General features: G+C 53.3%; 2 protein-coding genes across 5 annotated transcripts; one reads left to right on the forward strand and one right to left on the reverse strand.

Moving 5' to 3' along the window:
• Positions 1-1,281: 1,281 nt before the first annotated feature.
• ANTKMT (adenine nucleotide translocase lysine methyltransferase) lies at positions 1,282-5,656 on the forward strand. Of its 2 annotated transcripts, XM_067306296.1 has the most exons (5): positions 1,282-1,462; positions 2,698-2,802; positions 3,267-3,407; positions 4,106-4,156; positions 5,111-5,656. In XM_067306296.1, the coding sequence occupies exons 1-5, from the start codon at positions 1,301-1,303 to the stop codon at positions 5,297-5,299; spliced, it is 648 nt and encodes a 215-aa protein (XP_067162397.1). In that variant the 5' UTR covers positions 1,282-1,300; the 3' UTR covers positions 5,300-5,656. The 2 variants fall into 2 exon arrangements, with proteins under 2 accessions (XP_067162397.1, XP_067162398.1); XM_067306297.1 differs by lacking the exon at positions 3,267-3,407.
• Positions 4,105-21,281, reverse strand: CCDC78 (coiled-coil domain containing 78). 3 transcript variants are annotated; one of them, XM_067306295.1, is made up of 15 exons: positions 21,103-21,281; positions 20,724-20,855; positions 20,121-20,207; positions 19,661-19,840; positions 15,994-16,167; positions 15,853-15,903; positions 14,796-14,884; positions 14,099-14,177; positions 13,442-13,567; positions 12,096-12,310; positions 11,309-11,483; positions 10,553-10,596; positions 8,800-8,866; positions 7,238-7,338; positions 4,105-4,180 (listed from the first exon to the last, which is right to left on the reverse strand). In XM_067306295.1, exons 1-15 carry the CDS (start codon positions 21,178-21,180, stop codon positions 4,123-4,125), a joined length of 1,656 nt encoding a protein of 551 aa, XP_067162396.1. In that variant the 5' UTR covers positions 21,181-21,281; the 3' UTR covers positions 4,105-4,122. The 3 variants fall into 3 exon arrangements, with proteins under 3 accessions (XP_067162396.1, XP_013817134.2, XP_013817135.2); XM_013961680.2 differs by lacking the exon at positions 4,105-4,180 and adding an exon at positions 5,751-6,441; XM_013961681.2 differs by lacking the exons at positions 4,105-4,180; positions 15,853-15,903 and adding an exon at positions 5,751-6,441.
• Positions 21,282-24,714: the final 3,433 nt, after the last annotated feature.

The following is a 24,714-nucleotide window of genomic DNA, read 5'->3' on the forward strand; positions in this document are numbered from 1 at the left end:
GCAGCAGCTCTCGCGGGACGAGGCGCACGGCGAGCCGGCCAAGAGCGGGCTAAAGCCCGGCCGGCTCCTTCCCCGCGTGGCGGCAGAGCGCGCACAGACGATGCTCGCGCTCCGCACGCCGCTGCCCGGCCAGTTGTTTCCCACTTACCCCCCTCGCTAACAGCCCGGAGCTGATAACTGAGTGATGTGCGATGCGGACCCGGCGGAGGCACCGGGGAGAGGTTACGCACGTTTGCTTTATTTCCCGCTGCTTACAAGTCATTCTCCTTTCGGGCCCTGCGCTCGATTTCGGGGCTGGGTGCCTGGCTGTGCAGCTGCCTGGGCTTTAGGTCGGGGAGAGGGCTGCGCGGGGGCACGCGCCCTCGTCCCAGGAAAGGGCGGATTATTTGGTTCCCACCACCGAGCGGAAGATCAGAGCAGGAACATTCGCTCGGCTCTGGCAGCTCCTCCCTCGGCTGCCGCCCGCGTCTTGTCAGCGTGCAAGCCGAGCTCAGCGAGAGCTGGCACCTGGGGACGGACAGACGGATGGACGGATGGACGGCGGCGGCGGCCTCGTCCCGGGGCAGGTGGAGATGCCGCTCCCCGGGGCACCGGTCCCCAAGCGCTTCCCGGGCCCGGGGCCGAGGCCGAGGCCTCGCAGGGCCTTTCCCCGCGGCCGCCATCCCGCGTGGGGACGCGCGGCGCCAGCGGCCCCCAGGCCGGGGTTGCGGCCAGAGCCGCGGCGGCTCGGGAGCCCGGCGGGGCGCGAGGCCAAGGGCGAGCGCCGCGTGAGCAGCCGCCGCCGTCGCCGCCGCCGCCGCCGGGCAGGGGGCCGCCCGCCCCTGCGCGCCCGCTCCCCTCATCGAGCCTTCGCTGTGCCGGGGCTGGTTCCGCTGCTTGGTTTGCTTCTAACTGCGGGTGGGCAGCGGCCGGGCTCCCCCCCCCCCCGGCCCCGCCGCCCGCCCGCCCGCGCTGCCGCGTTCCCCCGGCGCCGCCCCCCCCGGCCGCGACAGGTGCTGCCGCCCCGCAGCGGCCCCGACACAAACGCCGCGCCCGGCCAGGCCGGTCCCGGCCCCCCCGCCGCCGCCGCCGCCCCCGCGCCCGGCCGCCGCCGCCGCCGCCGCCGCGGGAGGCGAAGCCCGGGGCGTCCCGGGGCCGCGCGGGGGCCTGAGGCCTGCGCCGAGGCCGGGGCCGGGGCCGGGGCCTGCGCCGAGGCCGAGGCCGCCCCTCGCGGGCCGGGGCCTGCGCCGAGGCCCGTCCCGTCCCGTCCCGTCCCGGCGCCGCCCCGCCCCGCCGCGCCCCTCCCCCGCCGCGCGGCGCCATGGACGCGGAGGAGCTGGAGGAGCTGGCGCGGCGGCTGCAGGGCCGGGCGCTGGGCGGCTGGGGGCTGCTGCAGCTGGCGGCCGGCACCGGCCTCGCCGCCTACGCCGTGTGGGCCGCCGTGCTCATGCCCGGCTTCCGCCGGGTGCCGCTGCGCCTCCAGGTACCGCCCGGCCCGGCCCGGCCCGGCCCGGGGCCTGCCCGCGGCCCGGGGTCCCTTCGCCCCCCCCCCCGGGGCCTCCTCGGGCCCCTTCCCCACCCCCCTTTCCCCTTCCCGGGGCTCGTGGGACCCTCGGGCCCCAGGCACTGGCGGGGCCCCGCTGTCCCCTGGCCCCCATGGCCCTGGGTGCTAATGGGGACCCTGGTCCCCTGACCCCTCGGCCCCTGGCCTGTCACCTCCCAGGTGCCAACAGGGATCCCCTGTCCCCTGACCCCCCCCAGTCCCCCAACCCCCCATCTCCTGACCCCCTCGTCCCCCAGGTGCCAACAGGGATCCCCTGTCCCCTGACCCCCCCCAGTCCCCCAACCCCTCATCTCCTGGCCCCTTCGTCCCCCAGGTGCCAACAGGGATCCCCTGTCCCCCAACCCCCCCAGTCCCCCAACCCCTCATCTCCTGGCCCCTTCGTCCCCCAGGTGCCAACAGGGATCCCCTGTCCCCTGACCCCCCCCAGTCCCCCAACCCCCCATCTCCTGACCCCCTCGTCCCCCAGGTGCCAACAGGGATCCCCTGTCCCCCAACCCCCCCAGTCCCCCAACCCCTCATCTCCTGGCCCCTTCGTCCCCCAGGTGCCAACAGGGATCCCCTGTCCCCTGACCCCCCCCAGTCCCCCAACCCCCCATCTCCTGACCCCCTCGTCCCCCAGGTGCCAACAGGGATCCCCTGTCCCCTGACCCCCCCCATCTCCTGACCCCCTTGTCCCCCAGGTGCCAACAGGGGTCCCCTGTCCCCTGACCCCCCCCCCAGTCCCCCAACCCCCCATCTCCTGACCCCCTCATCCCCCAGGTGCCAACAGGGGTCCCCTGTCCCCTGCCCACCCCCCTAGTCCCCCCCCATCTCCTGACCCCTTCATCCCCCAGGTGCCAACAGGGATCCCCTGTCCCCCAACTCTCTAGTCCCCCAGCCCCCCACCTCCTGACCCCCTTCTCTCCTAGGTGCTGATGGGGACCCCCATCCCTCTGTCCCCTGACCCCCTCATCCCCCAGGTGCTGACAGGGACCCCCATACCCACTCAGCCCCTGGATGCTGATGGGGCCCCCTCCTCTAATCCCCTCGGCCCCAGGTGCTGACAGGGACCCCCATGCCCTGACCCCCCCGCCCCCCAGGTGCTGACGGCAACCCCCCCTCCTCTAACCTCCCTGCCCCCCAGGTGCTGACGGAGCCCCCTCTCCTCCCCCCAGGTGCCATACGTACCGTCAAGCACCCAGCAGGTTGCAAACGTGATGGTGCTGCTGGAGGGGCGCTCGGGGAAGACGGTGGACCTGGGCTCGGGCGACGGCAGGCTTGTAAGGGAGCACGGGCGCTCGGGGGGGTGTTGGGCGCCTCGGCAGCGGCTGGCCGGCTGCACCAGCGAGGATGAAGGGTGCTTGAGGCACATGCGGGGCGCCAGGGCAACGTCGACAGGGATCTTGGGGCCAAACCTGCTTTGCCCTGTGGCAGCACAACTGCGTGCAGCAGGAGGGTGCTGAGCTGCACCCGCCAGCGAGGGATCAGGCATCGCTCTATCAGGAGCATTCGTGCTCCTTCCTGGCTTCGTAGTCGGGCAAACCGGGCTACGCGCTGAGCCTTGCAGCCGGCTACGCTGGCCTGTGCTCGCTGGCCACTGCGCCCTCACCTCCCTGCCCGCTACGGCTGCCCCAGGACGGGGAGCGCAGTCGAAGCACTTGAGGAGCAAGCAGAAGCTGCCCAGCAGCCCCTGCGCCCCAGAGTAAGCAAGAAAGCTCATTTAGTTGCAACTCTCTTCCTCTAGGTCATAGAGGCCTATAAGCACGGCCTGAGACCAGCCGTTGGCTATGAGCTCAACCCTTGGCTGCTGCGCCTCTCCAACTATCGGGCCTGGAAGGCTGGATATAATGGGAAGGTTTCCTTCCTGAAGCAAGATCTGTGGAAGGTAACAGGTTGCTGGGCTGAAGGCAGCGCTCTCAACCCAGCTCTGTCATCTGTCTGAGCGTGCTGAACGCGTGCTGGTGCCTTAGCTAGGGCGGCACCAGAGGTTTGGCCTGCTCCTCCAAACAGGATTAGTTGAAGGCTGCTGGCTCCTTTTCTAATCCGCTCTGCTGCTGGGGGAGGCACACGGCAGCCTCCAGCCTCCGCTCCAAGAGCGGCAGCCAAGGAAAAGCCATGCAGGGCATCCTCACTGATGGCCCCACGTCGCTGCTGGTTTCGCAGGTAGCTCACACAGTCCTCTCTCTCAGAGCAGCAAGGGGCAGCTTTGAAGCAATGTCTTAATTATTGACTACTGCTGCTGACATTCACTGAACTGCCAAAGATATGCTGTTAAAAAGCTAACTTCTTCAGATCAGATAACTGACTTGGTAAAGTGCTACCAGGAAAAGCAGTTCTAGGATCTTGAGACAATGTTGAATGCAGGTTTTTTGAATGACGTACTTCTTTCACGTCTGGTACTGGAGTGTACCAGCACAGACCCCTTCCCAGATGTCCTTTAGCATCTTTGATTCCTCTGAGGTTTAGAACATCACCTGCAGATTGTCTGACCACTCAAACAGTTCAGAGGCCCTTGGCATCTCCTGGACTAGGCCAGCCCACACTGTCTGTTGTTTCTTTCATGGCCATTTCTTCTCTTTTAAGGTGAATCTTTCTGATTGCTACAATGTCACTGTGTTCCTGGCTCCCAGTGTGGTAAGTCCATCTCTGTGGGGCCTGCTATGAGATGCTTATAGTGAGAATGCCGCTATCTTGTTCTGAGCAAACTTCTTAGATGTTTCTTAGAAAAGACAGAATATCTGGAACATTGGCAAACGCTCTTTAAAAAATAAGGCCAAAAATAAAGAGACCAGAGGTAAAGAGAAAAACAAAATTCCACATGTTGGAATAAAAAGCCAAACTGAAGCATGTTTTTAACAATGCAGTCTGCTCCCACTGTAGCTGATGGACATGACCCTGGTTCTGGGACCCTCCTTCACATCTCTTCCTGAGGGATCCTTGTGGGAGCACTGTCCCCATGTCCCCTGCAGTGCTCGTTATCTGGCACTCTTACTGATCACTATGAGCGCCTGTTACAGTCAGCACTGCAAAATCAGTCTCAGTGCCACAAAATGCAAGCAAAGCACAGAACTGAGTCTTCTCAAGTGCTGAGAACTGGCAATACATGTGGACTTCACTGCGTTTAAGGAATTGCTCAGCATCACTTGAATTTGTTCCCAGTCCCAACTATGTGTAGGGCTAGAACCAGCCCTGCATGTTGGAACAGGCTTCAGTCAACGCTGTCTGCTTGGGACCCACTAACCATGTTGAGAGTGTGCTAAGGCGGCTGTTCTGTATTCCCTGGTGGCACTGCCATAAGGAAGTCGCATGCGGCTGGGTCTCCAGGTGGAGATGCTCCAGGGAAACACATTTTCTTGGGATACTAAGATACCTTTCAGAGAGAGTCCATCTCCAAATGCAGAACCACAAGCATTGGTGTTTCAGGCTGGCCCCATCACCAAAGCCATTTCCCTGTGCCCAATTCATCCCCAGTAGCGGCCAGACAGCCTAGGACAGAGCGCGTGGTACAGTGCTGTGCTGCAGAGTCACTGCAACTATGTGATTATTTTCTAAGGCCTTCTGGCTTTGGCTGTCTCTCTGTCTCCCCAGAAACCTCCCCTAGCTGCCAAGTTCCTTGCAGAACTCCCAGATGAGGCCCGAGTGGTGGCTGGACGCTTTCCTTTCCCATCCTGGACCCCAACCAGCACTGTTGGCAAGGGGCTGGATCAAGTCTGGGCCTATGACATGAAGGAGGTGCGGCAAGCAGCACAGACCAGCGCGGAGGGAAGCCCGGTCTAACAGGCACCTCATTCAGAGCCTGGCATTTTAAGGCTCACCAGCTAAGAAGGGGTAGGGATCGGAGACGCTGTCCGAGCCTCTCCAAACCAGTCTCAGCTCAGTGGCCCAGGATAGCAGTGAATGGGGGTGGGAGAGCAATGCTTTGCCAGACTCTCTTGGAGACTTGCAGGATCACAGCCCCTCCTTGTTTTCCAAAGTCTGGTCAGTTTGGGAGAACGAAGGAGGGAATCAAATCTAGAAATCCTAGAGTTACCACAGGCTTTAAGGGCTAAATCTTCAGTGCCTCTTTCTTGTATGTTTGCTAGTTTATTTGTGATGAATTTTTCACAATAAATATTTGGACTGTTCGTTCTTTGAGATATTTGCTCTGCTTTTGAGCTGCAAGGTGATTCTGGAGTCAGTGTGCCCCCTGCTTCAAGCTTTGCTCTGAAGTCCCTTGGAAGAGGGCTCAGGATGGCATGTGTCCAGCTCTCCACCAAACACAGAGAAATAATGTTTTCCCACCGTGAAAGAGCAACTGATCCCCTTTTGTCTAACCTCTCAGAGCCAAAGTTTAGCCTGAACCATCCCTGGCCTCACCCCTCACAAGCTCAGAAGCGAGCAGAGGCAGAAGCAGAGTTAGTCCTTAGACTCGGAGTGCTTTGCTCTGGGTCTGACCTGGTAGAAATGTTATCACACCATCCTAGCAGAAGGCAAGAGTAGGAACCTGTCACTGCAGTCATGCAGTAAAAAGCTGCCTGGGAAACTGACCTTGTGTCCCCAGCCGTGATGTGCTCAGGGAACATCAGAACCATTCCTACAGCTAAGGGGTCAGAGGATAGACAAGACACAGTTGTCTTGTCCCATTTTAGTACTGTTAATTTGAGACCGAGAACACCCACGTGGTTTCCTTCTCTGTGTGTCCCAGCCCTCAGCCAGGGGAGGAATACTTGCCTCGGCCAGTCCACAGAAGAGAAAGCTTTTAAACCCTGCTCTTTCCTCCAATTCTGCTGCTTCTTGGAGGCATGGGGAAGAGCTATAGTTCATGGCTGATGGTCCTTCTGGATCTCTGCAGTAAGTGAGTATCAGTGGCCCCAGCACTAAGGGCACGTGGTACTTCGCTGCCAATGAGTTTTCTTAACCGGAGGATCTCCTGCTTATACCTGCAACAGGGAAGCAGCAACATGATTCCCTATGTGATCATGACCCTACTGATAGCTCACTCACAGGTGCAATCAATTTAAACACAGGCACTGTCAGTTAACGCACGCCAGCCAACACACAGGCACTGAGCCACACCAAGATCTGAGTCCTGACAGATGCAAAACCCCAGCTAATGTTCACGTGCTGCCCAGCAGAAGAGGAAATACACCAGTAAACTTTGGGACATGCTGGATTCTTCCCAGTTTTCCCTAGGAAGAGGCGTTTATGAACTCTGCCAGGTAACAGCACCAGCAACAAGCCCAGGAGTCTGAACCAAACTTACAGCTGCAGTGACTACTGAGTTAGGCCAGGCACTGGGTTGGACCGCTGCTTTGACAGATTGGTTCTGGTTGTACTCGCCCTTCCTTGCCCTAGCAGCTGTTCTCCCCACTTTGGGGCATGATATGCCAGTGAGAGAGGACCTTAAATCAGGGCCTGCTAAAAGGCTTGGGATTTTAAGCAACCTCTCCCTTTCCTTAGCTTCCTTCAAAGGACGGACTAACGGCAAAGGAGACACGTCCCTTGGCAGGCCAGATGCTGCCCCCTCTGCCATGCGGAAGGACGGATGGCGCCAGCTGCCCGCACAGCTGGATGTACTGTGTGACATTAGCCGTGCTGGGCAGCGCTGTGGGAAGGCAGCAGCAATGTCAGGTGCTGACACAGCAGTGGGCATGGCAGTGTCTCTGGCAATTAGCCCTGGAGATAAACTTGGAGCACAAAGCAGGGAATATGTGAATGGGGATCCTTCCGTCTCACCTTGCAAGATGCTTATCGATGTATTCCTGCAGCTCCGACACCTGTTCCTCTGCCACGATTGCCCGAGTCAGCAGCTGGCTTCTCTCTGTCTCCAAATCCTCCTGGAGGCGTGAGAAAAGCATGGATAAAACAGGGAGCTCTGTGAGATGGGAGTGGGGTGGCATGACTCCTCTCCTGTCAGGCGATACCGAAAAAGAGGCTACCTCATCACCCAGCCCTGACACTGCTTGGCATTAAGCTACTGAAGCAGCCAGAAAACTGATGTGCTTAGAGAAGGAAGGCTGGTGATGATAGCCCAGCTTTCTGCAGGCATGGCCACACCACGGCATTAGCCCAGCGGACCAGGTAACCACTCCCTGACCAGGTTGCTGGCATGAGGGCTAAGGCCACCCCAGGACACACGGTAACCCCTGGCTGCCAAGCTGCTGTTCATTCCCCCGGAGACCTCACAGGCAATCAGTGTGGCCTGGTTGTCAGATTTGGCACTCGGACACAGAGAGCTTTCACACCTTTCAGCTAGCAGCTTGCTGCAAAGGGAAGTGACCTTCCCGTTTAGATAAAAACTGTTTGGTTTTCACACAGCGTCTCTGGGCAGTAAATCACCATCTTACCTAATTGCACAATCCCTGTTTCACTAAGAGGATCTGAGGAGCAGGTGGAGAAGAAGCTTGACAGAGGCTACCCCTAAGAGCCACAACTGAGCCAGGAGTAGGACCTGTTCCCACTGCAGCACTCCAACCACTCAGCAACGCTGTCTCCCTGCTTTTGGCTTTATCTAAACTGTGTTTAACTTTACTCAAGTAGAAAAGATTAGAACTTTTCCTCTGGTCATTGTGGACAGAGGAAGCCATGGCATGGAAGCGTGCTGTTAGCACATCTAGCCTTGCCTACAGCAGGAAGTTGTACCTCTGCTCCATTTCCAAAGCATTTCCCCCCGGCTTTTCTGTACGCGTATGGCAGTCAGCTGTGTCAAGGATCCCAATCTCTACCCCTCTCCTGACCAACTCTCATTGCTGCGCTTGCTGTTGGACAGCAAACCCCACCTCAGCCAAGCTTGCTCACAGCAAACCTCACCATAGTCTCATGGCTGCTGATGAAAAGAGCTCTCCCTGCGGCTCAGTCCCAGCTCTGGCCACCTACCAGCAGTGCAAACATCCTTTCACCCAGGGAAAACCAGGCAGGGAAGCTGATCTAGATTCAAACTAGACTTCTGTTGTTTCGACCAGGTTAAAAACAGATCCAGTTTGTTATACAGATACCTAAATGCTTGTGCTGAAACAAGGAAGGAGGCAATACAGGCCAGGAATGAGCAGCTATAAGGGCTGGTCTACTTCTTCCAGTAGCAGTGAAACTACAGCCTCAACACACCACTGGCCGTAGACCTGCTAGAGTCACCTGGTGCACTGAGTCCAAAGCCACAGCAAGACACTGTGGAAGGCCTCAAAGCTCCAGTCTAGAGCAGCATATTGGCCACAGAGAAGCACCTGGCTGGGGCAGCAAGTCTTCAAAATGTGAAAAAATGTTAAGCTTGTTTTAGATGAGCTGGGAAAGACGACCTGTACCTGGGTGGTATGTGCAAACTCCCGGAGCTGCTTCCTGACCTCTGCCCAGCTCTCTTCATCCAGCTTCCTAGGAGAGAGAAGCAGATTTCAATCATGCACAGACATTCAAAGCCAGCTCATCTGCATGTCACACAGCTCTCTATGGGGGCCGGACACACACTTGTCCACCAGACCATAAAGCTCAGAGCTCAGAGCCTTTTCTATCCTGATGCCCCAAACTTCTTCAGGGCATGCAGTGCTGTCCCTATGCCCAGAAATGAGAGTCACAGCCCTTCTGCCAACCTGGAATTCCCACTGTGATGGCTGGATTTGTTCCAAGTTCACATCAACATTCATACATCAGAGAGGACTCCATGCAGAAAGTGTCATTAACCTGACACTGCAGGACTGAACTTTATGGAAATAGAGAGCAGAGTATGATCAATGCCAAATGCTGGCTTTTTTTATGTTTCTCAGCACAAACCCGCTCATTCTGAGCGCCGAGTGTGATAGGTGAGCTGTCTGTGCAGTCTAACCGTGGGAAAGTTCTTCCTATTCTGTCCTAGTTTGAATAAGCAAAATACAGGTCACATCTGATGTTCAGGGAATTTTGATTGTATGAACTGAGGAATGCATTGTGTTCAAACGCTGCAGCCTATAGACTGGAGAACAGCTTCGCTGGGACTGCGAGAGTTCCCTCTGGTGGCTGCAATCGCCCAGCCCAAGTACCTGGAAAATCATGGCTGAAACTTCATGGAAGCAGAAGTTAAGAAAACAATAAACAGTAAAAACCACACATCTCATAAGAGAAACACAGCAGGCGTTGTAGCTGAAGTACTGTGTTAATACCAGCCTTCATTCCTCTAGTTAGAGCAACAAGGTAACAGCAAGGGTAAAAAACATCAGGATACAGAAAACAAACCTAATTGTGTAGAGTCTCTTGACAGCTATAAAACCTTAACAGGATACAACACTAAAATCCAGATTCTGGTACTTCTCTGTCTTGCTCCTGTAGAGAGTCTGTCAAAATTAATGCATCTGCTCAGAGATTGCAATTATTGTTTAGCATGGAAAATGTGGCAAGGGCTGATTAGTGCTCAAGCTTTTCTCTGAGATACTCCAGAGCCCAGTGGCTCAGGCACTAACTCCTCAGAGTTGGAATCCAGTTACCAAAATATCTCAGGCTGGTTTTGCTAGGCTATCACATTTTAAAAGGCAGAAAGATCCCAGCTCAGATTTCTCTCACACTTTGTTCTCTCTCTCCATAACTGTGGTGGGTAGAGTTTCAACAGAATAATGGAGCAGGGAGAAGGAACTACTCAAAATTAGCAAATAAATGGCATGTCAGGAAATCAGGGAAGTATCAGTACAGTGTCATCTAAGTGTTCCAGCCCCTGCTTCTGTACTGGGAGGGAGGAGAAACAAGACCTTCCCAACTCAGTGTTGTTTCACTTGCCTTTCTCAGGTTGTGATCCACCAAAGTACTCAGGCATATGCTTAGTTTCAGCTTCTAAAGAGATCAGTGGAACTAAAAACATGATTAAATCAAACATGTGCTTAAGAGCTTTCTTGGATCAAGGCCCAAATGACCGACTCATTTCACCACAGGAAATGCTGTATTGAGATGACAGCTGGCTTTTCCTCTCAGATGAGTCCCTATCAGCTCTCCTTCTCCCTGTTTATTACCTTCTCCAAGTAATGTAGAAGACTTCTCAATCCATAGAGCAAGGAGCATTCAGAATTACAAATATGCCAAGAAACAGGCAGGACTTACTGCTCAGGGGACAGCCCAAAGCCAGAGGTTTCGCTCAGTCTTTTCTGAAGGCATAGGGAAAACAATATTTTCTGTAAGTATCAAACCACTGCAATCTTGCTACAGTCCCTGTCACTTTGAAGAAAGCAGCACAAAATATCCTAGCACTCTTAATAGCCACCAGTGTCCTCACAAGGAAGTGATCTGGAGGACAATCTTAAGGTTTAGTGTCTCCCACCCTCTTCATTTTTAAATAAATGTATCTCATGCAAATCAAGAAACACATCTCTGCCTGGGCAGAATCAGTGGAAGGACATGGATCTGACTGGCATGTTTCTGAGTGTGGTCTCCTGGTCAGTTATTTATTCATGCCAAGCCAAAAGCCTTCCAGAACAGCAAGCCTTGTCCTATCCTCCTGTTCTTTTATGAATATGTGAGTCTACTGGCTTGGCAGCTCTCCCTTAACATCTGCTGCTCCTCAGCCCTCCCAGAGCTCAGTGATGCCAACCTATGGGGCTGCCCAGCCTCCTGGATCTAACTTTAACACACCCCTACACAGCAGAGGTGCAGCAACGATGGGGCTGCTTGGACAACCTATCTCTTCCGAGATTTAGAAAGTGAGAGAGCACTACCCATGTGTGCCACAGAGACACAGCAAACACTGAGGGAACGAGTAAGAAAGAGGAGAGATCAGGCTGAATCTATCTGCTTGGGAGATGTTCCCCCCCCACCATCGCAGTGTCACTGCCACTGTAAAGTCAGCAGACCAGACACTACCTTCTCCTGAAATTCATGCAATTGAATCTCCAGTTTTGCTTTATCCTCCCGCAGCCGGTTTAACTCCTGGGTTGTGTTTGTCAGCAGCTCTGGATCTGTGATGGAAAAGTGGAACTCAGCAGGGCCAGAGTCCATATCACTGCTGCCCAGGGACTGGATCTGCTCTCGCTGCATCCTGTAACGAGCCAAAGGGGTTAGTCCCTAGTAGCTTTGGTTAAATAACAGCACTAAGTGCTGCTGCTGCTGATGGAGGTACCATTCACTTAGGACCTCCTGGCTTCAGGCCAGGAAGAGCCAGCAAGGGATAAGTGGGAGAGCCCAGTAGCATGCACAATATTCCTGGGAATATTTCTGAGGGAAGCTTGTCCTAGAGCTATTTGTGGCTTTTATGCCACAAGCATGGCTGCTGCTTCCCACAGCGCAAGCTGCTGAGAGAACTGCAGGGAAGGGTTGTGAGGTAGGAGCTATTTGGGGTACCGCTGCATTTCCACACCATCCAGCACAGAATCAGTCTCTCACCATAAATTTTACACAGGAGAAACATGCACAGAGCAGCTCCAGTCTGTTCCCAGAGCACCCTGACGCACAGCCAGAGACACCCCGCTCCTGGCTTTTCAAGAGTATGGAGTTAAGCAGGGACTTCCGATCCTCTGCTCCACCTGGGAGCCTGCTGTTTGCCTCCCTCTCAGCATTGGGGTTGGGTGCTAGCGCTACAGAGCTCTTCCAGACGGTCCTTAGCAATAGCTGAAGAGAAATAGAGGGCGCCTGGTTCCTGGCTCAGCCCTACCTGTAAGCAATCAGCAGGTTTTCATGCTTCTTGACTAAGTTTCTCATGCGTTTCTTGTAGCCACGTGCTGCTCCAGCTAGCTGCTCTTCCCGAGACTTGTGCGAAGCCTTGATATCCTTCAGCATGCTGTCCACAAAGCGTTTCATGTGAGCGTGATTAGCTGGGCCTTTGCTAGGCTTCTGCAGGTTGGAGCCAGATTTGCTGTCCATGTAGTCCTTTAAACATAAAGAGAAGGAAATTGAGATGACCAAGTTATTCCCTAAGACATTTAACCCATTTCCCACAGGGAAGGTCCAGGAATATTTGTGATAACAGCACTTAGAATAGGGTATATCTTCCATTTTCTAAGTGCAGGAAAGACTAATTAACTTCCATTGTGCCCCTTCAAGGCAGAGAAGGCAGCTGTGCTACACCAGTGACTGGTCTAGGGAAATACAAGTCAGCCTTGGGAATTACCATCTCTTGCCCTGGACTCTCCACTGTGCCCTGCTCTCTCTCCATTAGCTAGGAGATACTTAAATATTCCTGTTAGAAACAGAACTATTCTTACTAGCAAAAATTCCTTTGCTTAGTCTCCTGATCCATCGTCACACTGCATTCTCTGGTACTGTCCTCCTCACTGCACAGCAGCTTTTGCCAAAAACTGCTTACTGCTACCTAGGGCAGGGGGATAGAGAGAGACCTCTTTTCAGTCACTGCTGAATATAATCAGGTATCAGGGCCTGAACCTGTCTGAAACTCTGTCTTTGTGCTGAGTCCTCAGCATGCTCTGTAGGCCCTACTCTATGTCAAAGGTGCTTGTTCCTGTGGCAGGGCCCAGGCACTCGCGTTACATGGTTCTGTAATTGATCACGGAGGCTGGCAAAGCTTCCTCCGGGGACAGCAGCCGAGTCACCATGGAGTCAGCACACCGAGGTGGTAACAAAGCCAGCAGTGGCATCGTCTGGCCTGCCGAGGGAAGTTGTCAGGGCAATGGAGATTAGAAGCCAACTGGAAGGCAGCCACAATAAATAAGAGGATCTTTCAATTCACGAAACCCGACCAAGAAAGAAAGTCCCAGCAGAAACCCACAGTCTGTTTGGTGTGGCCATACAAGAAATCTGAGCTGGGAGGGGGGCTGGCATCTCCTCCCCCAGGCTAAGCTGAGGGCACAACCAGGCCTCCCAGAGCCTGACCGAGAGAGACCCCTTCCAGCTGCAAGCACGGCTCCCCAAGCCCCACTGCTGCTCTGCTCTGCAGCCCAGAAAGGAGGGGAAACAGCAGCAACCTGCGAGAAGCAGGCAGCCCTGCACCAACAGGAGAGACCTCTCCAGGCAAGGAGAGCCCCTGGGGCTGGGGGTACCCACCGCCAAGTCCTTGATGTATTGCGTGAGCCGGGAGCGATACTCCTCGTTCAACTCCTTCAGCCTGAGCTGCAGCCGGGAGTTCTCCGCCTCCACCTCTTGGAGCTGGCTCTGGGAGGTGAGCAGCACCTAGGCACAGCAGACAAACATTCACTGCAGCCCTCACCTGCCAGCCAAGCTGGGAGCACTAACAGCCTCCATAAGAAATAGAAGGGGACTTCGTTTCCAGATATTCAATTCCACTAAAGCAGAGAGGTTGGGAAGGGCCTGGGTTTTCACAGGAGCCTTCTGGAAATGTTTACAGTCCATATTCCTCTGCTATCCAGTCATTTGCAATTCTCCCTAGGTGATTTAACCAAACCCTTCTTTTCACCATCAATGAACAAAATTCCTCCCACCAGCTGTGGCAAGGAGCACGTCCCACTGTGTACACTGGACATCTGGAGAAGCAACCTGCACTGGAAGCAGCAGCTTGGTACGGCAATCCCTCTGGAGAGGGAGACTTGTCGGAGTACCTCCAGGACTAGACATCCACCTCACTGCTATCTCCAGCAAATTACGTGCATTGCACTTAGCGTCTCAACCACAGGAGAAGTGGATGAGCAGGGGCAGACCCAGAGCCTGGATTGGAGCTGGGGATTGGAAGGAGCCTGCCCTTACTGCTGACTGCTCCGCCAGTTTGTGCTGGGTGTCGCGGATTGCTCTCTTCGCCTCCTGCAGCTCCTTCCCCATTGTGATCCTAAACATACAGGAAGAAGGTGTGTTTATGTTAAATCCCTGAACTGCTCTATAGGCCAGTGCAGACAGCCTTGAGAAGAAAATCACTCCTGAATGACAGAAACATCTAAGCAGCAGCTGCCAGCCACCATCAGATACGGGCTAACCAGAGACCACAGAACTCTTGCAACCGAAGGTAAATGTCCTCCGCACTGAGAGGGCACAGTTCTGTTCAGCCCCTGCTGCGACAGCCTTTGCCAAGACACTAACCCCATCCCAGCCTGTTTATGGAAGAACAACTGTAGGGATAAGGTCTAGGACTCGGGAGACTCAAGATTCATCTCCGGGACACATTCCCCATGCGTGCCATTAAAGGTGGATCTTTCAAAGGTGCATAGGCCACTCAGATACCTAAACATTACTGACTTTTAAGCACATCCCTAACTCTCTTAAGGTCCTTGAAAACATCAGTGTGCTTCCAAGCCTCACTTCTTCTAAGGATGAACAGTCATTTCTCACCCTGTACCCACCCACCAAAGGGATGTTTCCTCCACTTCTTTTCATAGGGATCAGATTCTGCAGCAATGAGCTCCATAAATGCCCAGCCAGACAACAGAAGGACGTGCCCTCAAACACTCACACTCTCTCTTCCAGCTTCTGCTGCTGTGAATCATAGGTTTTCTTCATTTTTTCAAGCTCCACTTTTATGTGATCTTGGTTTCCAAGCAACTGAGAGACAAATGAACAGGAAGATGAGATAGATGGCCAAACTAAACAGAGAGATTCTTGAACAGGGGAAAAGTGAGGGGATCCTCCAACTGAGCAGAAGTCCAGTTGCTAAGAGAAATACAGGGGAAAGGACAGGTTTAACTGGGAGTGATCAGTGCTCTGTAACACACCAGAAGCAGTGCTTGATCTGAAGATAGGCCACATGGTGCACAGGTGTCACTCCAACAAGTGATATTCTCATGCCAGGAATCTTCTCAGAGATTCTCTCTTCTTCTTGGGAAGAAGACTTCTTCCCAGGAGAAGTTGCGAGTAACTCATGGTGGAACCCAAGCCGACATCACACAGACTGCAGATGGGAATGAGGCAGGAAACATCTCTGTGCTCCCTTTTGGGTGCTTTATCACCACCATAGTTTTCAAATAATGGCACATTCCCAATACTCTGCGCTGCTCTCCAAGCAGCCTCAGAACCAGCCAGGAGCACCCCTGTACCCTGCCAAATACTTTGCTGGAGTGCCTCTCGAGACATTTGGCCAGGAAGTCTCCTGACACTGCAGCTCTGTTCACTTCCCCTATTCTCGGTGCACTCTTCCCCTATCTCCACTGATCCTATGGTTCTCCTAACTTGCAAGAAGAAAAAAAGCAAGTCTCCAAGCAGTGCAGAGCACCACCACTGGGACCTCCTCCCTCTAAGATGGACATTCTCTTCGCAGACACGGACGTGTTGCCCTTTAAACTCCTGCCTCTGTTCACCCAGTGGCACTGACTGAGGGAACCCTGTCTCAGCTTTTGTCTGCCCAAGAGCTGGAGTTATTTTAGGCTCATTTCTTCACTACACAGCTTAGAAAAAGAAAATCAAGGCATCAGATCATCCCCAAGATGCAAGTTAGTAAAAGGCGCCATCCGCTACATTCTGAATAAATACCCCCCTCAGCTTCTCCAAGGATCCAGCAGCCCCCACACACTCACATTTCTCTCCAGCTTTCGCCGCTCATGCTCAGAGGCAACTACATCTTCTGGCTGTTTTTAATAAGAGACAGAAGAAGGCACCTATTAGATCCCTATTCTCCGAAGACCTCAGACTGGTGACACGGGCAGAGAGGTCCTTACCTTCACCTTTCGAGCAGAGAGACGGTGGACCATCGCACGCACTCTTTCCAGCTCAGCAGAGGACTCATCGTCCCTGGCGTGGGAGTGGTAGCGGTTGTCTTGTGTGTGGGGAAGGTTGCTCCTGGCATTGGCCAGGTTGAGCAGTTCTAGGCTGAGCTCTTCATTCTTCGTGACCTGCCAGGTCAAACCAGAAGGAAAGAGCTTCTGAAATCCTGCCTCTCCAGCTCCGCATGCTGTTTGTTCAGCACATACCCACTGCTCTTGGGGCGTACACAAAGCAGGCACTCACATCCCCTCCTGAAAGCAAGTTTTATTTTTAGTTCTCTCTCATATGTCCAAAGATACCAGTGGATTTTCTAATTCTCATGGAAATGCAGGACAAGTATCATTGCCAGGCATCAGCTGTAGAATGCAGGATCATTCATTCACACGTAACCCTACTCCCTTGGCCCATCTCGCTCTCACGCTCACATTCAGATACAGATCCTTGTGCCAGTGCACCCCAATGCCAGTCCAGTCCTGGGCACCGCTCTGCCAACACCTCTCTGTCTTGACCCACTGCCTCCCTTATTACTCCATTTCTGCACTCCCCACACAGCTTTCCAGCACTTTTGGGCATGTCTTTTCCTGAACAATGGCTTTGAACAGTGCTGGACTACATAATGTAACAGAGAATGGACAAATATCCATCCATCTAGGCTGACGCCACCCAGCTAATTCCAGTTTTGTTTGAATGCATACCTCCAGAAGCAGACAGCCCACAGTACCGTGTAGGCAGCGAGATTCAAAGCAGTGCTGGTGTGAAGTGACACATTTCCAAAAGATAAAGAGTATCTGAATGAGGAATGCTCTGTTACAGGTGATCTGGAAGGAACACTGGGGGAATTCATGTCTCACGGGAGGGTTTCTATGTAGATAACAAAGCTTTGATGGGGTTTATGACTGGGGACAAGCTTGAGTAATTGTTACCATGGCAGTGAATCGGGAGGATGGGAGGCAGAGGTCATCTGAGTCATCCCTGTAGAGAATAGCTTATCAAAAGATAGCACAGGGTGGGCTGAAGGAGTGAGAAGAGGAGAAAAGAGACTGACAAAGAGGTGAGATATACAGCTGTGAAAACTGACAGCTACGCAGAGACAGGCTGCTTGTTCTCTAACAGAAAACGATCCATCTGCAGCTGTCAGTCCTGACAATTTGATCAGAGGGGGTCACACAGGCGCAGAAGTACCAGCTTTTTTGGCTAGCAAAAGAAAGAGGCAGTCCCAGGTTTGTGATGGGCTTCTCTGCCTCCCATGTGCTCTAAACCCTGGCCCTCCTCCAGGGAAACCCCCAGTATGGAACTGGTTCATAGCCATTTGGGTTCCCTCCGATGGCCTCCCTTTGCATCACCGATACAAACTGTGTAAGCCTGCTGAACAAAAGAGGAGGAGGAAATGGAGAGTTGAGAAAAGGTCAGAGTCTTGAAAAGGAAGAATTTACAGCAAGTTAGAAAACAGGCACAAAGTGACTGACTGGCATCTTATGCAAGGCACTTCCCCAGGGACAGGAAAGGCCAACTCAGCCGGTCTCATTTGCCTTGGACGGACACAGAGCGATTTGTGAATCAGGACATACAATGGGGGTTGTAACAATTCAGAGGCTCTAACTGTTCCCGTACAAGGGACCGTGAATGAGCTTGCAGAGCTGCTTCTGTGCCAAGCAGCCATGACAACATATTGGCAAGGTCACAAGTAGCACTTGTAATTGGGAATGTGTAAAAGGTTCATTGTCTCCTAAGAAGAGCACTGGGGAAGGGGAGGGGGCAGAACCGCAGGCTGTTATTGCCATTTCCTTTGGGAAAGTCCACACTGGGAAAATAATGAGCAAGAGGCCCATACTGCGACAAGTCCTAATCTGCCAAGTCGCAGTCTCTTTTGCTTCAGGCAGGGATATTCAGTAGTCAGAGCCAAGAAACTAGGGTAAAATCCCGATGCTACCAATTACAGCCAAGGATTTCAGCTTTGGCTTCTGATCTCTGCTTCGCCACTTTTTCGGATGTTATCCAGGCAAATAACTTAATCCATGTGCTTCATTTTTCTCTCACATAAAACGGGGACATTGATACCTAACTTTTTGAAACGCTCTAGGAGCCATATGAAAACGGTACACTGTTACCGCTAACTTTTTAAAACCATCATTTACAGACGTCAGCAACCTGAAAATCCAATTTTTGACTAACATACTGCATCCCCTCGGGGACAAGAAGTAACTAAGATTACTAAACGCTGCAAAATCCCTGTGCGAGGCTGGCGGCTCTGTGTCTCAGCAGCTCACCGCCTTGCTGACAGTCAGCTGCACGCATTCCGCCTCATGCTCCTGCAGGACATGGTGAGGACTGGAGGGGGGGTTCACAACCCCGCAAGCAGCTGAGCTTGCCTCCTTATAAGAAATTACCGCATCTCAGCTTACAGGAGACAAATGATAGTGTGCGTGCGTGTGCTCTTCATGCGCTCCAGCTGCAAGGTGTAACAGATTAGCTTAAACTGGCTTTTCAGTTTCCAACTGGAGCAGGCAAAGAGCACGTACATCACTCGGTGTCATGGTCGTGCTAAGAGGGGTAACTTCTCAAGAGTCACCAGCTCACTTATTTGCAACTGGATGATCATGACCTCACACATTCCTCTACCTGAGGCCTGCAGAAGGACCTTCACCATAAAAAGAGACTGGACAGGTAGCAGGGAGGCCAGAAGGGGCTTGGACAAACACACTTGGTGTGGCTTTGTCAGCCGTGGGGTGACGTTCAGTTGCAGTACTGCTTAAACCAGCGTGCCCGGTCCCAGCCCCACATCTTTCCGTCACAGCTGTGCACCGGGCCAGCACAGCAGGCTGTGAGACTACACAGTAAACAAGGCCACAAAGCTGATACAGCTGAAATATCCGCCGAGGAAGGAGGGAGGAGTGTGTCAGTCCCCAAATCCATTTTGAAAAGGAGGTGAGAAAGGAGGTGGGGGAGGGAGGGAGGAGAGGAAGGTCTAGTAAAGTAGCTATTCATGCCAAAGAAATACACAAACTTAGATCTAAAAGACCTCAGTTAATAATTATTAATAACAGTCACCAGGAAATGCACTATATTTTAAGGGACAATCAGTGATTTGCTTATGTTCTGTCTTTTTATAATTTAGTCAACTTTAAAACTTTAAATCCCTTTTCACCACTGCATGAAATGAGTGACTACAAATCAATTCACATGCAGCCTATGAAAACAATGCAGAAAAAAAGGAAAACAAAGCACACTGGAAGTCAAGAAGGACCTGAAATACATGCACTCACAACAGACCTGCAGGGAACTCCTCATTACTGCCAGTGACGGGGATCTGGGATAATGTGAAAACAGCAAGACTGACAACAGGGGATCCAGAGCAGCATGTCACACAAGCCAGTGTGGACCCGGCCCTTTCTATGAGCATGGGCTCAGCACTGTCCCTGCTGGACCAGAGCAGGTTCTGCAAGCCCTGGTCCGGTGTGAAATCCTACATGAAATCCTTGGGCCCTGAAAGCAAAATAGCCATGTTCAAGCTAGGCTCTCTCACAGCTAATAAACATTACTGGACCTGAGCTAGCTCTGCGACTTGGGTAAGCAACCCAAAGACAATTAAGTTGTCTGTAGGTCCACCATAGGCCATCTCACCTCTTGCTCAAGTTCTTTGCCTAGTGCTAGGTAATTGCTTTTCAAAATGATGTACTCATCTGCCAGCTCCTTCCGATTGGTCTCCACAGCGTGCAGACGTTCCTGCAAGGCATCACGCTCCCCCGTGACTTTCTCACTGGAGAGCTCCAGCTCCAGCACACGATTCTCCAGGGCCAGGATCTGCAGTGGGGAGGCAGTAGATTTAGACTATGTTACAGGGACCAGCAGCAATTGCTAGGCATTTATTTGGTCAAACTGGTTCTTGCAAATTGCAACTCAGAGAGAGATGAATTTCACGAGTTTCATGGACCCTGGGGCGATGGGGCAACTCATTACTCTAGCTAAAGCTACAAGACTACTGCAAGCAACAAGCAAAGCAAAGATGGACATGTAACTAAACTGCAGTGCTGGGTAAAGGTATCTGACAGAGCCGAAATGGGCTACTTCAACTTTTACATACCATATTTTTCAGTTCAAAGTTCTCCGTCTCATACTGCTCCCTCATTTTGTTTGTTTCAATCTGGAGATCAACGAGGTCTTTGGAAATCTAGGAGAGAGAAAGGACATTATAAAGGCCATGGAGTGCTTCTTAGGCCAACATATTGTTTCAACAGGTCACACCAGGGAATTTAAGCCCAGAGACTCAAGTACTGAAAGGACCCACAGCTGCACCTTTTACCTGAGCACTAGCAAAAACACTGCAGAGAGCCAGGGACAGCTTCCAACAAGGCTGACTCTTGCCACTGAAGCATGCTGCCCCTCAGACACACCAAATAAAAAAGCAAGCTTTTCCTCAAAGAGGAAATAGGAAAGAGAGACAACCCTGAGGTCTTGGCCTATTCCAGAAGGAAGAAGTGTGGGAAGCTGGCAAGACAGTTGCCAGTCCTACATTATTCCAGCCGAAACACTTACAGAGAGCAAACAGGAGAGCCTGGGCTGTAGGGAACACATCCCCTTCAGAGAGAGGCACTGACATTTCTCACCAGATTTTCCACTGCAGAGCTATTGGGCTCATAAGGCTTCAGAGCTCAGTTCTCTCCAGCTCCCAAAGTGCCTGTATTACCTTCAGTTTTTCCTCTTCAGTGAAGACCAGTCTGCTTGACAAATCTGTTTTGGAGCCAGCCAGCTTCCCCATCCTCTCCTGCATGTCTCCAAGCTTCATGTACAGCCTCTCATTCCTATCTTGCAACTGCACCTAGAAACACAGAACAGCTCCAGCAGCTGGTGCCAGTGAGCACAGATCTTCTCTCCCTCCCTCGCTATTCTCCCATCACAGTGCTGAAGGGAAGAGCACAGCATATCCAGTGAGAAAATGCCGCTTTTCATAGCTTTAACAGATTGTAGATGGGGCTGTCTGCTACCATTTTCCTCCTGTAATTAGAATTCATTCTCAGAGTGCTGGTTCACCAACCAGGGAAGGGGCAGCAGACGTTCATACTTACATTTTCGTTAGCAAGATGCTGCACTTGCTCTGCCAGAGCACTTATGTTCTCGTTCCCTGTAGCACTTCCAAAATCCATGTGTTCGTAGGCTCAGGGCTTGGAGGCCAGAATCTTTGCAGGGTATCAGGCAGGCAGTGACTGAGGAGCAAAGGAAGGGTCTGAGGATCTCTGTGACAGCAACTTTTCCCTCTAGGTACAGCACAAGGAAGGTTGCTATCAACTTTGGTTGCTAGAGGGTGTGGCACCCACCTTGAACTTAAGGTGGAGCAAATTATTACACTCACCCCAGGCAACGTTAGAGGAAGAGAAGTGACACTCTTCAGGAGACACCATATTCCTAAAACAGCACATAGCAGATACTTTAAACAAGAAGTTTAACGGAACACTCCCAGTGAAGTAACATGGTCCCCCGGAAGCACTACTCCATTTATATTACACAAAGGTCTAAACCTCAAATCCATGCTATGGAAATGGCCTCAGTCTCTGCTGCAGGGATCTTTAGAGAATTTCAGCTCTGGATATAAATTTCACAACTCAGGCCTGTCTCCCATGAATCAAGCCATCGGTTTCAAGATTGTCCAGTAGCATCTAATATCAACTTGCTTTCATGCAATTTTTTCCTCATCTCTACAGTACTTTATCTCCTATGTCATCAAGGAAAGACAGTAACACAATTCTGAAAGGCCAATAAGCAATCCAATGGGTATCAGCATCTTTGAGCTTTGACTAAGATACAGTTGATGAAAAACTTATCACTTAGCATCAGGGATGCTGTGTAGAAAAATGGTTGTGTTTTAAAACAAAACATTATCTGAAATAAACTCCTACAAAAGATAGTTGCACGCTGAGATTAAAAGACCTCCCAGGACATATGAAGAAGTTACCTGAATTGAGTGGTGCCAGCAGTTCTCCAAGGAAGCTCTGCTTCCCTTCTAGCTCTATCAGTCATTGCCATAGCTGAACTTTGTCTCACTGCAGACTCAAAGCAATTTGCACCAGCTCGTTAGTCAATGTTCACTCATGGTTAGAGGCACGTTGAACTCTGTTTAGCCCAGAGCGTGCTATATCTGGTTTGTGCTGGTCTATACAATGCTGCTGACACCAACTGGTGATTGTCCGGGCCTGAACAGGATACTTCCCAAGTGTGTACAACACCGAAGCTACTCGAACAGAACCTCTGACATAAGATCCTAAGAGCGAGTGTAAGACAAAATGGATAATGCTGGGAAAACTTGGTGAATGACAGTCATGGGGTAAAAGGGATGCCAGGTCTTATTCTCATTTGAGCCTGTTCTCTCTGCTGCTTCTGCTAAGCACATGAGTTTAGGTAAGAATTTCTTACAGAAAAAAAGCTTTGATGATACAACATTCAAAAAGGCAGCTCTGAATAACTCCTTAGCATCTGTCGAAGCTAAGACTACAGAAGAGGAAGACAGGGGGCTATCTTGAGATAAGCTTCGTGCTGAGCAGAGCGTACCAGCTCTCCACCACTGGCATCTGGTCCAGGTTGTTGGAAAAGATTCTCTAACACCTTGGGGTGGATTTCAGAAAAGGACACGGAAGGAGACCATGTGGCAGAGCTTTTTGGGGGCTCAGGGAAGGATAATCTAATGAAACAGGTAATTATGTCTTCTTTTTCTGCAGAAGAACTTAAAAGCCCTTAAGTAATTTTATTAAGGTAATGAAAGCACTGATGAGAATTCGCAGTGTCTTCATACCCCCTGCCTAGCAGGAAGCCAAATTCACCCACCGCCCACAGGCGCTGTGATATTCGGAAGTCTCCAGCGGGTGCTCTGGTATGCTAATGAGAAGATTCGAAGCTCTGCTCCCCAGACACACGCTGTCTCGTGCCCGTTCTCCATCCCAGCCCTGCCCTCCCAGGGCAGCCAGTCATGGGCGTACACACTGATTCAGGGAGGCACAGGCGGGCCGGCTCATGCCCCCCCCGCTCCCATCGCTGGGCAGCTCAACAGACACCAGCTTGTCCCGGAGCAGCTCATGCAGGTCCCCCAAAGCCCAGGGCACGAGGCCAAACAGCACGCTCCACAGGACGTCAGCAAGGCAGGCTATGCCACCATGCTACAGCGCGTGTGCGGGGGTGCTTGTGTGCACCCGGGTGTCTTGATTACGCTCTATGTCATGGAAACACAAGAACAATTAAAATATGGGAAATGGCAGATGTTGTGCAAACAGGAGTTTCAAATTCTTAAAAAAACTTTTTCCCTGTAGGCTGCACAAACTCCCTTCTCCTTCCCGGATCCACGACCTAGCACAATGCACTGCTGAGAACACATATCTCTATATATTATTTATGATACTACAGTGCCTCTGAGATCCAGTTGTGAAGCAAAACCACCATCATGCCAGGTGCTGTGCCAGCACCAGACAAAACAATGATCGCTCCTCTCTTGGTCTGGAAACACAAAGCAAATTTTGTCCTGGCTTATGCCACACACAGCAGATGAGGCAACGATGACATTTTAGTATGTCATTGCAACCAAAAGTCTCCATCACCTCTCCAGGGCAAAAATAAAAGTAAAAACGTGTATTTTCCATTAATCCCCACTAAAGAGGCAAAACGCCATTTTTGTCCTGAGGTTTTTCTTTCACTCTTTCCCGGCAAAGACCCCTTCAGGCTGCGGCTGGTGGGGTGGCTGGACGCTAACAAGCTTCGGGGTCAGCAAGCCTCATCAAAGCTGCAGCCCTGCAGCGCGCAAACGGCCCCCAAGCTCCAGCAGCTCGAGCGCAAACCGCAGCAATACTCGGAGACCCAACACGGGCGAGCGGGCACCGCTGCCGACGGCTGGGCCGAGGGGGAGGACCGGCCCCGGGGCCCCCGCAAGCGCCTCAGCGGCGGAGGCCGCCCCGGCTCCCGGCTCCCGGCCCGGCGCCGCAGGAGGGGCAGCCGCGGCCCCGCTCCGGCGCCGGGAGCGGCCCGAGGGGCAACGAGGCCTCGGCGGAGGCCGCCCGCCCGGGGCGCCGCGGCAGCGAGGCCTCGGAGGACCCGGCGCCGGGAGCGGGAGCCGCCGCCGCCGCCGCCGCCACAACGGGGCGCGGCCGCTTCCGGGCAGCGGCCGCGGGGGGGGGCGACGGGGCGGCGCGAGGGACACGGGAGCGCGGGGGGGGGGGGGGGGGGACGGCGGCGGCAGCGCCCCCTGCCGGGGGGAGGGCGCGCCGCGCCCTGGGGCCCTGGGGCCCAGCCCTGCCCCGCGGGTCCCCTGGCCCGGGGCTCCGTGGGGACCCGCGCGTCCCCCTCGGGCCCGGGGTGCTGGTTTTTGCTTTTAACACATTTTTAAGTTGATTGAGGGGATCCTGAGCCGGCGCTGGCCAGGGCAGGGCTGCCGGCCCCGTGGGCTCCCCGTGCCGGTGCCGCCCAGCAGCGCCTGCCCATGCGCCGGGGCCGCGGCGGGTTCCCTCGGTGGCACGGCCACCTCCCCGGCTGGGCCCCGCGTCGGGCTGCCGCGCGTGACCTCGCCGCTGACCTCACAGCGCGGCCACTGCACGCGACCTCATTGCTGACCTCACAGCGTGGCCACCGTGCGTGACCTCACTGCTGACCTCACAGCACAGCCGCCGCATGTGACTTCACCGCTGACCTCACAGCGCGGCCAC

The sequence above is a fragment of the Apteryx mantelli genome, chromosome 16 (assembly GCF_036417845.1).
Source record: "Apteryx mantelli isolate bAptMan1 chromosome 16, bAptMan1.hap1, whole genome shotgun sequence".
NCBI lineage: Eukaryota > Metazoa > Chordata > Aves > Apterygiformes > Apterygidae > Apteryx > Apteryx mantelli.